At 37.8% G+C, this 16,905-nt stretch overlaps 1 protein-coding gene across 1 annotated transcript in view; it reads left to right on the forward strand.

Moving 5' to 3' along the window:
* The window catches only part of GABBR2 (gamma-aminobutyric acid type B receptor subunit 2), a 490,629-nt gene that overhangs the window by 338,451 nt on the left and 135,273 nt on the right, over positions 1 to 16,905 (forward strand). Inside the window, exon 13 of the mRNA XM_040588223.1 lies at positions 8,336 to 8,458. Within this exon, the coding sequence (XP_040444157.1) occupies positions 8,336 to 8,458 (123 nt within the window). The remainder of the gene's footprint in view (positions 1 to 8,335; positions 8,459 to 16,905) is intronic.

Below are 16,905 nucleotides of genomic sequence, written 5' to 3' on the forward strand. Positions count from 1 at the left end.
GCAGTAAAACAATCTATAAGGGACCATCTGCTGCAAATGAACCAGCACATGGATACCTAAAGAAATGTTCTGTGTTATTGTTCAGTCTTTGAGAGTAAGCAAGACAGTGGTTTGAAATTTGCTTGTTTGGGATTTTTTTTTTCCTTATGAATATTTACCACTGGACCAAGTAATCCATGATACTTACAGTGCAGCATAAATTATTCAGGTGTAGCTTCATGGGTTATTAATATACAGATATAGTACTTCCTAAAGCAACACAAGTGGAAACCAAATTATCTGATTATTTTTTTTTTACCCAAATAGCTGTAACTATAAATTTTAAGTCCAAAGCTTTGAAAATAGTCAGTGTAATCCTAGAATCCATATTTAGATGTAAAGTAAGCATCCTGTTTGTCATAAAAGCTGATCAGCCAAAATGCCAGCCAGGGAACAATAGGAATCACATTTCTAAAATTTACATTCATATAAATATGGATCGGGGAGCTAAATCTCAAGCTTCTGTCACAGAAAGAAGTTGAGCTAATGAACTGTACATCTAGGAGAAAAATCTGCTTTTGGAGTAATTTATGTATGTAAATTTCTGCATGGTACAGTTTGATAAGGCTAAACCTCAGTAGCAATGAAAACAATGAAAACTCTGTGTGAGATGTAACTGCTCATAAACAGCACTACAACCATAATTTCTATGTATTATGAGACTAATGGATGACAGAGAAATAAAGAACATGTCGCTATACAGTATGAAGCAATTTATTCCTGAATAGCTTGAAATTGGATTGTAAATGTAATCAAGTGCATTGATGTCCCCAGCTATTTGGTAACAATGTAGTATGCTTTCCCACAGAATTGTTCATTAAAGAAAATATTAAAGTCTAGGTATTTTAATGTTATCTCAAACAAAATCAGAACATTTATTCCAGAGCATTCAAATCCTTTGTGCACTTTTTTCCCGAAGATTGGGATCCCTTTTAACCCTAAAGATGAGCATTCACAGCCGTGGTAGAAATTCCTCCACACTTACCGCCGTGCAATCTTGGGCTCAGCAGATGCATTTCTGTCAAAGGTGAATTTGACCTGCTGTGTTGATGGGATATGCAGTTCTCTCATGACAGCATATCTTGCTTTACTCATGGTAGTTCCAGAAGTGAACAGAATGTTGAGGTTTGTTTCTAAGAGAGTTGTCATAGTTTAAACCCAGCCGGCAACTAAGCACCACACAGCAGCTCGCTCAGTCCCCCCTCACTCAGAGGGACAAGTAGGAGAATCAGAAAGGAATGTAAAACTTGAGGGTTGAGATAAGAGCAATTTAATAATTGACAGAAAATAAAAAATAAAGAGCAATAATAATAACAACAACAACAGTTATAATGCAAAGGAAGGAGAGTGGGAGAGGAAGGAAATCCAAAGGGAAGGAAGGAAAGAAAACAAGTGATGCACAGTACAACTGTTCACCATGCACTGACCGATGGCCAGGCAGTCCCTGAGCAACGATCCCCAGGCCCCAGCCAACACCCCCCACCCCCCACCCCCCCTCCCAGTTTACATACCGAGCATGACATCCCATGGTGTGGAATGCCTCTTTGGCTGGTGGCTGGTTCAAGTCAGCTGACCTGGCTGTGTCCTCTCCCAATTTCTTGTCCCCCTCCAGCGTTCTTGCTGGCAGGGCTTGAGAAATTCGTAAGTCCTTGACTTAGTGTAAACATAACCCAACAACAACTAAAACCATCAGTGTGCTATCAACATTGTTCTCACACCAAATCCAAAAGACAGCACTGCACCAGCTACTAAGAAGAAAGTTAACTCTATCCCAGCTGAAACTGCCCTACAAAACATTGTATAGCAAGAATAGTTGGTTCTAATGCTGTGAAGTCAAATTTCTTCAGTGCCATTTGGTTTTTAAGACTACAATGTTATTTTATTTTTGTCCTTTCAAGAGTTTTGTGAAACTAGCCATGTTATATCATTCTGCATGCTCCTTATGGTTGGATCAGCAATGTTAGTAAAACAATCCTCTCTCCAATTCTCTAATGCACTGTAGCCATAACTAACTGTAGCCAAAGCTCAGGCTTTCAAAGATGAAGATTTTTATATTTTTTTTTAATTAGTCACTGAATACCTCTCCTTCTCTAACCTGTGTAAAATTTTTATCTTCTATCCCCCCTAGAGAGCATCCCCCTAGGATGTTCCCCCTTTCTTTTACATGAATTGGAAGAGAGGCAAGATGTCTTCTAATCAGATAGCTTCTCCTGGCAGCATGGCATAGATTCAACACATCCACATTTGCAGTGCAGTTATTGAGAGGGTCAGTTTGGCCAAAGTTGCTCTGAAATTATCCTAAGCATGAGTCAGAAAAGAAGACACGTTCTAGAAATAAGCGCTTTAGCAGGCTAGTGACTGTAGCTATTTAATTCTCAAAAACAAGCTTTTTGATCATTTCCAATTGTCCATTATTATCAGTAGTACCATGCATTCCACTATCCTGGAAAGCAGTAAAAATCATCAAGTTATTAGACTGAAGGGGGTCACAGCAAATCCTCACAGAAAACATTTATTTTTAAGTTTATAAGTAGATATACAAATCTTTCATCAAATTAATCAAAATACTTCTGAAAGAGTAAAAAGTCTTAAGCTTAGCTATTTACTACCAGTGACTTCCTGGTCAAAAAACCTTGCTACTGCAAAATATGCTTTTAAAGTGTTAGCATTCACTCATTAAAACTAATATAATTGCAGTGTGAAGTGTTCCCAATACTAATCATAGAACCTATTATAGGAAATACTCATAATAGCTGTTCAAAAAGACCATTGTAGAGCTATTGGAAACAATGGATAATGTGTTTTCAATACTTCTTTTTTCTCATTCTGTTACACAATAGAAATTAAGAGTGTATTACAGAATAGATCTCTAAAATATTAATGGCTTTAATAACTCAAAGATAGATATCTCCATCAGCCCATGTATGGCAAAGTTCACCTATCTACTACTGACTGCATCACCAGCCTCACAGCACCATCCCACTTGTGCCGACCTACTAAACATAGGGGAGCAGCCCTAAGGTATCTAGTAATTGTACTGTGAGAAATGAAAGGTTACTTTATGCAACAGAGACACTATCCTGAAGGCAAGTTTAGGCGTGGTTTTATGGTCCCTTTTTGCAGCTTTGCAGACTTTATAATTTTTTTCCCCAAAAACTCTATTATTTTTTCACTTTCCCCTTCAGTTCAGAGGGAGGACTTCTATCAGCATGATTTCTGTATGTACCAAGGAGAGGAAGATTGGGTTTCAGATTTCTGAGAGCTTCAGTAATTGCTGTCAGTGCTGTTCATTTAATGGAATAAGGTCTAGGAAGCTTCACAGAGGGATCCTTTAAAGAGGGTTTCTCTCTACAGATTCCATTCCAGGAGTCAGGCAAGAGACAACTGAAAAAAAAGTTACTGAATAGCGTTAAGTGTTTATCCAGCTAGTGCCAGAGGCAAGGGACAGATCTGTCAGCTAGACTAGAAAGGGTTGATCTACCTAAGAGAAACCAGAATTGCCTTCTTAAACAGAAAAACCCCTAAATTTTCAAGGAAAAGAAAATGTATCTCAAAACCTATAACAAAATAAAAATACTCCCAGCCTTTCTATGCTTCTATGAATGCAATTAATAAAACCCCCAAACAAATAAACAAACCACCAATATTTACCAACAGATCTTCCTTTAAATTTAAAGAAATTTTATTCTGAAAAAGGGAGGTAAAGTTCCTGATAGCAAAGAAACTAACTCTGAAAAAAAAAACAAAACAAAAAGACAAGAGGAAATTAACTATTTGATCCATGCAGAAAAGCTCTTTGTGGAACTCAGAGTACAAAGCTAATGTTGCATCCTGGAGAAGAGAGTAAGTCTTTACGTAAGTCTCCTTGTTCATGGTTTAGAATGGAGCTCAGCTTTAAGGTCCCTGTCATACACGTTTGCAGAGTTGGTTTCTAATAAGGCAAGAAATAACAAAGTTTTCCTTTGCCCAAACTACAAAGAGGAAGCCTAATGTTGAATTACTGTTTTTTGCCAAATTGCCACATGATCCCATAAACAGGTGGAGGATAGCATCCTGCAGGGCACAATGGAAGCAAATGAAAAAAGCTGCACAAAAAGTCTGTGAAATAATAACCAAATGGACAGCTGAAGTTGCTGTGGCAGGTGGTACAGCCTGTGATAATTCTAGAAAATCCCCAAGGTTTTCATGAGCAGAAACTTCATCCCAGAACTTCAGACAGATTTTATATCTCCTATGATCAAACTGCAAGGTCTATAAAAGGTAAGGACTTTGATCTTAAACTTGTCTTCATGGTCACAAGTTTTCAGAAAAATTTTGATTTGCTCATACAGTGATGTTCTGAGAAGAAAATGGCCTACCAGTTTCTGTTCTGAGTGAATTTGTTTTGAGGACAGATAGCTTCAAATCCAGATATATAGTCCAGACTGGTAGCAATGGCATTTATAACAGTGGGCAGATCTGCCAGGATGAGACAGATTCACCTATCCAATCACAGATGGTAGAAAATATTACTCACAGATGCTGCTGTATGAGAGCTTGGCTTCAGCAAGGAGTCAGCAGCACTCACAAAAAATGGATTTTATTAGCTACCCTGCGTTTCTCCCAAGGCTGATCTACTGTATGCTAGAAGGAAGATAAAAAGGGGAAAAGCAAGGATCTTCCTCTGAAAGAAGAATATTATATTTGATTGTAAGGAGCCTCCGTTGCTCATGACTTTCTTCTGTCAGACACAGAAATTGTTGGATTCACAAGATCTGAGTCAAGACTCCTTCAGTGCATCTGGTGTTTCCCAAGGAGTGGATGTACTGAATTAAGGACTGCTGGTGTGTGGGAGTGATGGCCGGGCAGGGGGAAAGCTGGGCTTTCTGTGGGGGGAGGGTGGAGATCAGCAAGCCTCTTAGAGATGCTGCTAGTGACACACCAATGGCATTTCTCAGAGCAAGTTTATGTTAGGACGTTCTGCTAATCACTGTCAGAAGTGAAAAATAATTGAATCGCAACACCTCGTTACGAAATGCTAGCATTTTGGTGAAGAGTGCTGCTGCAGAGCTGCATTACTGCTGTGGCTTTGCCAGGGACAGACCGTGGTGGCGATGGCTCCATGGGGCAGCCTCAGGAGCCCTGCCGTCAGCCCGCTCGCCCTGCGTGCAGCACTGGCAGCATGTGCAGGTCGCTTCCTCAGGTTATCTCATGGGCTTTTCTTTTGCTTGCCTTCCTTCTGGCTGTCTGGTGGACGTAAGGGATTAATAACACCTGCTGCCAGTGACAGCTGCTGTTACGCGCGTCTCCCCTTCTGTCCAGAAAAGGGCCGTTCGCAATGTAACACAGGAAAAAATGCTCCAAGAGGTATCCAAGGAAGAGCTCCACTGTTAGCTGCATTTCTGCTTTGATTTGGTCTAATAATTACCCGCCCTCCAAAAAAGGTTACCAAACTTACATGTGAACTAAAATACCAATATTGACCTACAGTAGTGCAGGGTCAGGTACAAATAGAAGATGCACACAAGCAGGAAAGGGCAATTAGCAATGTGATTCTGAATAGGAAGTGTTAATATGAGATTTCTTTTGACCCTGTTAGTGAGTGGATTATCAGTATTACTGCTTTTGATAGTATCCTTTTACTCTTTTGCTTCTGGCATTACTGTACCACTTTGATTAACATTACTGAGTGTTGGCAAATCTGCATCTTATTCAACCCAACTTGCAATGTCAATATAATTGGTATCAATTTGGAAGGCAGTGGGCTAGCTGTCACATGCCTTACCTGTCCCTGGTAAAACGTTCCCTATTTTCATGAGAAAGATAAGGCATCGTTACTGATGTTATGGGTTTTTTACAAGGAACTTTTATGGTTCAGTAGAGCAGAAAGAAACATTTCTGGCAGATTCTTTTCACATAGCTTTAAATTTCTCAAATGCATATTTTTAGATGAAGTAAATTGTTTATTAACACCTCTCTGGTCGGGGAGCAAAGGGAGGGGAATATTTCAGAACACTAATTTCTCTGATCCTAAATTGTGCCCAAGATATGTGGAATGAATTGTCCTTTAAAGGCTCCTGTTTCTGCCCATCGGCTACTGAGAGAGGTTAGACATATAATGGTTAAACAGCCAACTTTAGTAAAATAAACCCCATCCGTTAAAAAAGAAAGACCAACTGAAATATGCCAATAAAATAATTTATCTAGCCATTTAAGAGGGAGAAAAAGAAATTTGGGTTGAAGGTCTACATTTCATCTAAATCCAAATTATCTTTGGACTTGATTCCCCATGGTTTTCTCTTCTACATCTCCACTCGCACCAAGAGCAGCACTAGGTATGTTTTGACAAGCCCTGTTTAGAGGCATTAGAAAAGAGATAAAAAATGTATGAGCTTTTTCTGCAGAGGGTAACCTCAGTGATTAACAGTCCTGTTTCAGCTTTGCTTGCAACTTGGTAAATGACTAAAAGGTTAGGTTTGGTTATGTTTTCCCAAAGAAGACAAGGGACCAAGCTGTGTCTGAGAATCTTTGCTTAATACCTGCTTTCCTTTTAGCCTCAGGAGGAAAGACATTGCAACAGTCTTCCTCCTCCCTGTGCACCTCCCACCAAGACAACTTTTCCTTGAAAAGTTCTCCTTGCCAAACCATCCGGCAGTGAGACATACCACCATGAAAGCTTCACCTTTCCCCTTGACCCACCCTCTCCAGGCATGCCTGTGCTGTCTCTGATGAGATGGACACACTGCCTTATCACTGCTGCAATACTTTATTATGCTGCAAACATGTGGAAAGCATCATTTTCTGGTCCTCTATGATGATGGTGGCTACATGGATTTAAATAACTGGTCTCAGGAGATGAAAATAATGCATCAAGTCCTTTAAGCCATTCTGATTGCTAGCCTGTTTTACACTCATTTTACTCCAAATGATTTATAAAACGAACTAGCAGATTAACAAAAAAGCGGTGCAAAATATTGCAGAAACACCTTTCAAAATGAAGAATATATCTCACTAAATAATATGAAAACCAAACTTTCTGAAGTTCCTCTTGCATTATTTCAAAACATATTCATACAATTCAATAGGTATTCAGTGCAAATACAATTTATTCTAGGAAGGCATACCACCCTCACCTGTATTGATATTAGCTCACACTTCTGGCTTTATAAGGCATTTTCAAAATCCTAACAAGTCTATCAAATTGAACTGAAATAATTGCAAGTTTATTAAGCTGCTCAGGCTTGATATTTTTGAATATTTAATTTGGATTAAGCCAGCTGTTTTTGAGAACCAAAACTAGGTGAAAATATGTAGGTTTGTCCGTGTTGAAACAATTTGGCAATGTCTTTTGAATATTGGATGAGTGTTCATTAGTAATAGAAGTACATATTAATTTATAAAACATGAACATAGGTACAAGAGGACTGACACAAAGTTAATTTAAGCCTGATATTTGAACATGCTTAGAGCCTTGCAACTGAAATAATGTACTTGCAGTGTATTTTTTCTGTGTTGCTACTGTGTAGCAGTAGAAATAATATAGATATTGCATGCAGCTATACAAGACTGTAAAACATGGTTTTGCTTGTTATTTTTATTAGCAACTTGTTTTCTTTTTTGAACCTAAAATCCATGCAAAATTAAAAACGTGTTTTAAGTTGCATGTGAATAAAATCTTCTAATCTTGATAATATTTAAAAAATATAACATCCCTTTCTGCTCCCTGGGTAACAGAGGCAAATGTTAAACACATACACACAAAACCTCAAAAATTAACTTATCTTTTAATACCTGGCAAGTGTGTCAACAGCAGTGATCTCCAGAGGTCCCTTCCAACCCTGACCATTCTGTGTTTTCCACATCCGAGAAGGTTATGAAGAAGTGAACACTGTAAATCTTAGTGAAAACTGTCTGAACTCCTGCTGCTCTGACAGATGTAATGAACACTTTTGCGCATTTGCATACATAAACACCATAGTGACTCTCTAGAATATGAGTGGGTTATATTTTCCAGGACTTAATATTAAACCTGGACTTCAATATCAATATTTAAGAGTCCTCCCAATTTCTTTTTAGAAATTGGAATGCACTTTAGATACTTCTAACAACCAGGAAACAAACTAAAATAATTTGTGTCTTCTTGCTTTTATCTTTTGATATTTCTGAAACTTCTCTTTGTTCATTGTTAAAAACCCTTTTTATTAGCAGCCTGTGTTTTTCTCCCTATATAGGACTAAAACTGTACAGGGATCTATCTATGGCTCATGGGAATCTCCCCCCCTTTTTTTCCCCTTTTTTTTTTTTTTTGTCTCTCCAGATCATTAAAGACCAGAAGCTACTGGTGATAGTTGGAGGGATGCTACTGATTGATCTTTGCATCCTGATTTGCTGGCAGGTTGTGGATCCTTTGAGAAGGACAGTGGAAAAGTATAACATGGAGGTATGTCCTCAAGCCCAAGTAATACTTATGGTTGCATATCAGTATCTAAGATTTCTGTAAGAACAAGCTAAAGTTGCACTAGGTTATATGAAAGCAGGTCAAGCTGTGTATTTGGGGGGAAGCAGGATTCTGTTTTGTAAAAGCAAATACAAATTAAGTAACTGCAACCAAAAGAAATTGTATCTGTAGTTGAAGGTGCCACATTTCTGTCACTTGTGAGATATTTTAGATGAAAGTGTTGTAAACACAGGAGAGTCCTCTGCTAAGACTCTCTATTAGAGTCTGTTGCAATAAATAATAGATTATCAGAACCCATTAGCAGATTTCAGTAAGAGCTCATTCAAGATAAGTGCAGAAGGGGTCACTGCTTAGACTGCATTCTTTATGGAGATGTTCAGGAATTATGTTACCTACTGCTATATTTATTTTCAGTAATAGCATGAGCATACACACACTCCGTGATTGTTCCTATTTTAATGTCATTCTCAGAAAGGTCATGCTAGAGATTTTGATAGGGAGGAGGTAATAACTTAATGCCAGCTGTACAAATCTTCCAGAATTCAGGTAGGTTTCTAGAAGAAAAGCTTTCTGGACAAACTGACAGCAGAAAACACGGCAGCAACAGTGCAGAACTAGGATATAAAAAAAAATCTATCTGTATGCAGATTAGCAGCATTTGAGAGTTTATTACCTCCAACATGGAAACTGGTAATAGCTGAAAATTAGATTATTTGAGGACAATCTAGAAGTGTTATTCTATTCTTCAGTATTTGGCAATCAGTAAGAAAAAGAATGGTAATTTTCCCTTCTGATGTTAACATTTGCAAGAAAAGATATATTTTATTCCATTATTTTTACTTTGGTCTTACTTTGCAGTGTAGCTCTGGAATTTTAGTAGAAGTATTTACTTTTTATTTGAATATAATTTGTATAAGGTGTTTTAGAACGATGCCTCCTAAACTGCAATGGATGCTTTTCAATCATTTTAGAGTCTGAAAACATACTTCTCAGTCATTCCCTAGCATTTGAACGTTTTTTTAAGAGACTCCCCAGTTACTATAGTTGTCAATAAAAAATGAAAAATGTAACAGAAACTTGTCTTGTGGAGACACTTCTGCTTTGTGTTTGTAGAGCTTGAAACAATAGCAGCTTGTCGATAGACTTGTTTGCTTCACTTCTGCATTTACTGCATTGCAACTGATATTTCAATTGCCAGTGTTGTTAATGGTTTCACTGCTCATTTAAAACCAAATATATTATGATGGATGAGTAGTCACAAATTTCAGTTGAAATAATGCTCATTTCAGTGCTGTGGGTGAATGAGTTAGAAGGACTTTTACTTTTTTCCCTGATCAGAGGGAAGCCATAAATAAACATCCTGACATCTGGTCTTATCAGAATTACCTTAGTGAAATTTCTGCAGAGAGCAGCAGTAACTGTGAAGTTACCAAAACATAAGTACCATATATTTGAAAAATAATGTTTATTGCGGTTTTAAAATCGTTGCAATTTCCATCTGAATTATCAGTGTATTCCTTGGTCGTGTAGTGTATACCACTAAAAATTCAGTGTGTTTGTCCCACATTCGGTGCTATCTAGTCCACAGGTCTGCAAACCAGTTGTCTGAACTTTGTATCAGAACTTAAATTCTCTGGAAACTATGTAAGGCCATGTAAACTCACATTCATTGAATGCACACACAAGGATGTGTAATATTTTGAACACTCAGGATAGAATTCAGTTAAACTGACTGTAAGTGCTCTTAGCTATTATTATAAATTCCCAGAATGTTTTTTAAGCTAATGGATTTGAGGAGGGAAGGAAATAAAAGTATTATGCAAGCAAATTTAGTCATTTAAATCCTGTACATGTTTTTATCTTGTAAAAGCAGTGAGGTGAACTGCAGTTTGCTTTCCTGAAACACACCTCTTCAGGTCCCAGAAACTCCTGAGTAAAGGCAAATAACAGTTGTATTTGCTTGTTAAATTAGATTATTATTATTATAGTTTGCTTTTTTAAATTTTAGGGAGGTTAAGTGCATTCTCCAATGGTGAATTCTTTAATTGGTAGTTGAGTTTTCCTGAGCAGGTATTACCTTTTGCATGTTTGAAAAGCACTTACCACCATAGTAAACACTACTGGAGGCCAGTTTCTGCCTTATTTCAGCAATACTCTGTCTCATATATTCCTTGTCCCACTTGCTTCTATGAAATAATTTTAAAGGCGTATTTTCTTTCAGTTAAAGTTGAATCAAGTGATAGAAACTAAACTAAATGTAGGCTCCAAAGTTATGAACACAATCAGTCATTCTAGCTAATGAACTGTTTGAGTGCTGTTTTAGCTATGAATACTCATCAGCTTCCTATGTAGATGTTCTGCATTTGGCTACCATAAGGTGGTCCTCTCTTAACTGTGTCTCAATAAACAAGTCTATCAAAGTAACCAAGACGTGGAGCCTAAAAACTGGCAGTGTCCTTTGCTGTTTGGCATTATTCACAAAATAGTTTATTTGAATACCAACGCCAGTGAATTATCAAGCACTTTTTAAGAATTCAGACTCCTTTTCCAGAATTGTTTGTAAAGTCAAGCTATATGTGCCTTAAAAGCTGAGGACAGGCAGTCTACATCTAAAAATGCAAAGGGAAGTGAAGGCACTGGTGGTGACTCTGCCCCTGACAGAAGTAAGATATCAGATGGGATGTTGGGTCTGTCAGCTTTCAGACTTGCTTCTGGCATCCTGACTCTAAATGTCAGGCATCCTTATGAAAAGTACATCTATGGCTTCCATAAGAGACTAAGTTAAAAGTTTTAATGGCTGAGATGTAAAAAGCATCTATACCATCCAACCACCTGTAGGGCAGTTATTTGATATATGATATATAGACAATGTAGTCCTTGGATAAAATCAAACAGGTTACAGGTAAAGGCAGGGACCACTTTAAAATTTCCTTAGCTGTATGCTGATCTGCAGAAGACCTGTAAGTTTTCACCCATGTATACTTTATATAGAGTACTGTAGGCTTGATTTTCATATAACATAGAAGTATTTTCTGACACAAAATGTTGCTTAACTTCAAGCAGCAGTGTAAAAAATGGGAATTAATCATATAATTATCTCTATTTATCTGGTTTGCTTGTTGCACTAGCTGTAACATTTCTCTTTTTGCTAATGTTTCAGCCCAGTGAAGAGACCAATTGCTTTTTTCTCACTAGCTTCTTCCTAGGCTGAACTTGGAACTTGCTTTTTTAGATCGCAATTCACCTTCTTTGTTATAGTCACAGTGCTCTGTGGACATGATCAGATTTCGAGTAGGTTCCTGCCAGACTGTTTCTCCTGGCTGTGTCAACTGGAGTGCATCCTCCCTCACCATCCTGCCAGCTGGGTTCTTGGGCTTGACAGGCCATGAGGAATTACAGTGCTTTTGTGTATGCAGCTGTGGAAGAACTTTACCCCAGTGGCAAGGCTCTAGCACCTTTTCCCAGCCATCTGGGTTTTGTTCTGCTTTCTTAAGATGGCAATGTTTATGTGCAAGGGTGCTCTTTGTGTTTTTTTTCTACTGCCCAACAAACTTTGTTTGCCAGTTTCAGTCAAACCTGACAGAGCAGATACAGAGCTTTTAAGGATGTAGCACTTCTACAGATTTGATGGAAACAGCCAGCTGTGGGTTCTGGTAGTGTATCCACCAAGAGGAAGGTTGCAGAGTGAGTTTACCCCTCTGTATAAAGACAAACATTATAAATTACATGCTATAGGGGATCTTCATACTTTATTAGACGCAAAGAATCCAGCCACAAGACAAAAAGTATATAGGAAACCAGCTTGCTCTAATTTCAGTTGCTCACTGATACACCTGCATTGGAATGAAACCACAATCTGAAACAGCAAAATCCTTTACAAAGTGGAATATGTTCTCCTTGTGCAATAGCCACATCACAATTCAGTTAGGTACTTACTGCAGTTCAGTAAGTCTGTGTGTAAACATACAGTCACACTCACCTGTTGCTCATAATACAACGGTGTAGTAATTGTTTGGCTCTAAAGTTTAGCTTGAAAGCCTGTTACTGGCTTGTCTTCTCCCAACACAAATGTCTATGACACAAATTGAATCACTGTGGCCTTCAAAGGTAACCAACGATAATGTTCAATAAACAAGAACTTGTATACTAAAGGAGAAGTACTAGACTTCATAATTCCCAAGCTAAAAAGATCTTGCATTAGACTCGATAGAAATAATACTTTGCATATGGGATGCCAATATTTCTAGTAGAATTTTAAAACCTGTTGATCTAGGGCAGCAACCTTTGCATTTCTTGATGTCTTAATGCCAGTTATGTAGTTACCTCTGCAATGTTTCCTCTTATGCAACCTTATGATAACTTTACCTTTATTTAAAAATAAACTTCATTCTGGAATCTGGAGTACCAGTATTTAAGGTTTCACACTGAATTGTCCTGGGATGGTAATAAACATGAAATGGAGAAAAAAAAAAACTAGAACAAAGTGCCATTTTAGAAGATACAGAAGAGAAAAACAGATCGATGAGACACATCCTATTTGGCCTTCTAGCATTGATGTAGAAATAAAGTGTGGAAACTAAGAATGCCCAACTTTATATGAGGACATTGCTATAACAAAAATGTCAATAGGCAGGAAAAATTGAGTAGTGCAGTCTGTTGAAGAAAATTTGGAGTCAATTCAGATTAATGAATTAATCATTGCAGTGAGTGAGGCAGAATTAACATGCATTCCGAGTGTTTAAGTATGCTATCGGACACATATTGCTAACCAACAAGTCGGGTCAGCTTTGACTGGTATGTTGAGGGAGTCATAAACATTGCAAAAGCAAAAAATGGCTGTGTAAACTCAACAAATGTGATGCTCAGACTAACTTATTTAGGAGTGGTGACTGCTTTGTAATTCAACAAATTAGAAAATCCAAAAAGACAGAATTAACCCTTGAATTCATTCTGAATAGCATACAGAATCTGTTCTGAAGCATTGATATCTGAAGGACTTTTCTGTAACTGCAGACAGATCGTTCTTAGCTTTGATGGCTTTGAAGAAGCAACAACCAAAAAAGGTCAGTGAAGTGGTACTCAGCTTCAGAAAGGGGAGCAACATAAAACTGAGGAAGCTTCTTAAAGAAACACTAAAGATGACACTGTAGAGAGTTAAATCTTTGCAGGTGGCCTAGAGAGTGTTAAGAATATCATATTGGAGAGACAGTAAAGGCATGCCATGCAGCAAGTAAGACTTGAAAAAGAGACTCAGCATGATGAAACAGCAGGAAGACATCCTTCAAAAAAACAAAGTTGTATCCAAATGAGGATAGAAAGGTTCATAAAGTCTGGTAAGTTAAATATAGAACACAGTAAAGCAGTCTAACTTGCAAAAAGCAAAAAAAATTAATAATAAATCTTTCTCTAAATATCGGTAGCAAGCAGTTTGCCAGGGAATCTTTGGGGACAGTATTTGATCAGAATGTAAGAGTATTACTTGCAGAAAACAAGGCTGTGTAGTATGATTAAATGATTGCTTTGCTGCTTTATTTAGCAAAATTCTTTGTGGAAGAGCTTGTAGAGCTTGCTGTGCTAGAACCCTTCTGATGAACTCACCGAGGAGTAACTGTAGTTGCCAGTAGGAATAGAGAAACTGATCAGAAATATATCAGTGGAAACAGACTATTCTCCCAGACTTTCTAAAGCAATTCAAAGGAGTAATAGTTAAACTACTGACAGCAGTGTGTAATCATTAGCTCAAAACTGCTTTGATATCTGAGTGAAAAGTTGCAAATGACTTGCCATGTTTTCAAGATGGAGTGGAAACCTCAAACTTGTAAGTTAATGTCTGTAGCAGTCCAGCTTATAAAAATCATAATCAGGAGTGGAATTAGAAGTCGATATGCTATGTTGAGGAAGAGTTGACATGGCACTTGTGAGGGAACAAGTCATGCAAAAACTCAGTGAAGTCCTTTGAAGAAGCCAGCAGGCATATGAATGGAAGCTGACACAGCATGCTAGGTCTCCAAAAAGGACCCAGCAATTTCTTTCATCAAAGGCTGTCATGGAAATTAAACAGCCATGGAATAAGAGAGAAACTCTCAAATGGATATAAAATTCTTTAGAACAAGGAAACAGAATTAATAAATAAATAAAAGTTCATTTTCCAGGAAGGAGGGGTGTAGCCTGCAGAGTCCTTCAGGACAAGTCCCAGTCTCTGTGCTGGGACCTGTGTTGTTCAGTGGAAGAGGAAGTGAATGATAAGATGACAAAGGTTTAGTAAGTTATTCCAGAAAATGGTCTTTCCTGATGGCAACTGCAGCAGCAAACCTAAGGATTATTATCTTGTTTGCCATGTGAAGTCTTACTGATAAAGAGAAAAATGGGAGCTTAGGTTTTGATTTTAAGTTCAGCTGAAGGAAACCAATAAATAGGCCAGGTAAATTCAGATGTCTTACATCTCTGTGGATAAGACTTAAAACAATTACAACTGCCTAAGTTTTTCATTCAAATAACTAACCCAGAACAAAATCACAATGTTAGCTGACTTGACACAACTCTGTGATGCCCAACAATGTTGAGTATATTCTTGGTGGATGGATGAAAGTGCAACAAGACTGGAAGAAATGTTGTTCCTGGATCTCTGATTGTCTTTTCTGTGAGACTGCTCCTAGTGTAGTACCTGAAGAAATGAATATTCCACAGATATTATTTGGACTGTATGTGAATGCAACTAAATATACGATTCTAGAAGTTACTCACAATAGGAATGCCAGGCCACTGATAAGTGAGAGTTTGTGAACATAACTGAGATGTGAGATAAAGAAAACTCAGGAAGTTCATATATTAGGTGTGAAAGAAAAGGAAGAGTAAAAGTGACGTGTGGAATCAGAATCCACAATCTCATCAGATTGTAAAGTAGGTATGTTTATTCAGCTGAGGGTGGGGGTGGGGTCGGTGACTGTCACCAAAGCCATGCGTGCCTGGGGCAACAACTTGCCTCAATTTATGTAATCAAATGTTGCATATACATAAGACTTCCAAATATGCCTATACATATTCATAACCTACTCCCGCTTCATATTAAAATAAGTTCCAAGAAGTCATTTCCATAAATTCCTCCCAGCTGCGCTTGCGTGGTGCCTCTTGGTGGGTGTCGTGGGGATGAAGGCTTGGTAGTCTCCCTCACTCTGAAATTTTTACTTTCTCTCTTCACACAGACTCTGTTGTTCCTTGGTCCTTGTCCAAACTATAGAGTTGGTTTTAGCTATCTCATCATGAACTGTCCTTCAGGAGGAACTTTAGGCTCCTTGCTTCAGTTAATTTACACAATGATTAGTAAAACAAAGCATTATTTATCAACAATGATCTATGTAATTGTGAGCAATTAGATCTGCTAAAATTTCTTTAACCTCTTCCCTCAAAAGCATGTCCAAAGTGAACATGGTACTGTACCCAAATAGTTAGACTAGTTAACTAAAAGCAGAGGCCACCATATATAAATATTTTCTTTAGGACAGCCTTTTGTCTTGTGAAATAGATTTTTCTTTACATTTTGCAACAAAATATATGTGAAAATTGGGATTTAATTGCACAGATGTAGATCGAGTATAATTTTCATAGAAAATTTTACTTAAGCCGTAGATTAGTTGCCTACATGCTTTTGCAGGGCTCTTTTATGTTCTTTAATACAATTTTAAAATATATTTTTCATTATTATTTTTTTCTTTCATATTCATCTTCAGTCATGACAATGCTGCTGTAAGAACTGGAAAATACCCTGGCCCAAAATTATATATGGAGAAGGGTGCGTGTGTGTGTTTGCATACACATGATAAAAATATGGGAGTCGCATAGGTCTGGAATTGGTAAAGATGTCTGATTCAAATTCATGTGCTCAAGTAGATTTACACAGATTCTTCGCCGTTTTGAAACAATCAGATCACGTTCTTTTCTCTTTCTGCATATGTATATATGCATAAACAGATGTGTTTAGGGAGCGTTGTTTACATTGTGCTGTTGGGCTATTCAGTCAGCTAACAGCTGGCTTAGTGAGAACTTTGTCAAACGTATATTATGAAATGAAGAATATAATTGGCTGAAGTATTTTCTGAGGGTGTTCAGCCTAATGCAGGTCAGATCTTGTTAGTCAATTTGTTCTCTAAATATCATTACACCCATCTGTTTCCCCTACTATTTTTTAAATAAATTTAATTTCTTTCCTTCCAATTTGAAATATTACAGACTGTGGGAGCCAAATGTCTCCTGAAATCTGTAGCCTGCTTTCAAACCCTGCCATTGTAGCTCACAGCAGGCGGCCCGCCAGCAGTAGCTGAAACTGAGAACTCTTACTTGCATCTGCTGGGGCCCACTGGTGGCTGGCAGCCATTCCAGAGAGGAGGAAAATGAATGGCCATTAGAGTCAGCTGTAAACCTTCCGCCGACCC

The sequence above is a fragment of the Falco naumanni genome, chromosome 3 (genome assembly GCF_017639655.2).
Source record: "Falco naumanni isolate bFalNau1 chromosome 3, bFalNau1.pat, whole genome shotgun sequence".
Taxonomy (NCBI): Eukaryota; Metazoa; Chordata; class Aves; order Falconiformes; family Falconidae; genus Falco; species Falco naumanni.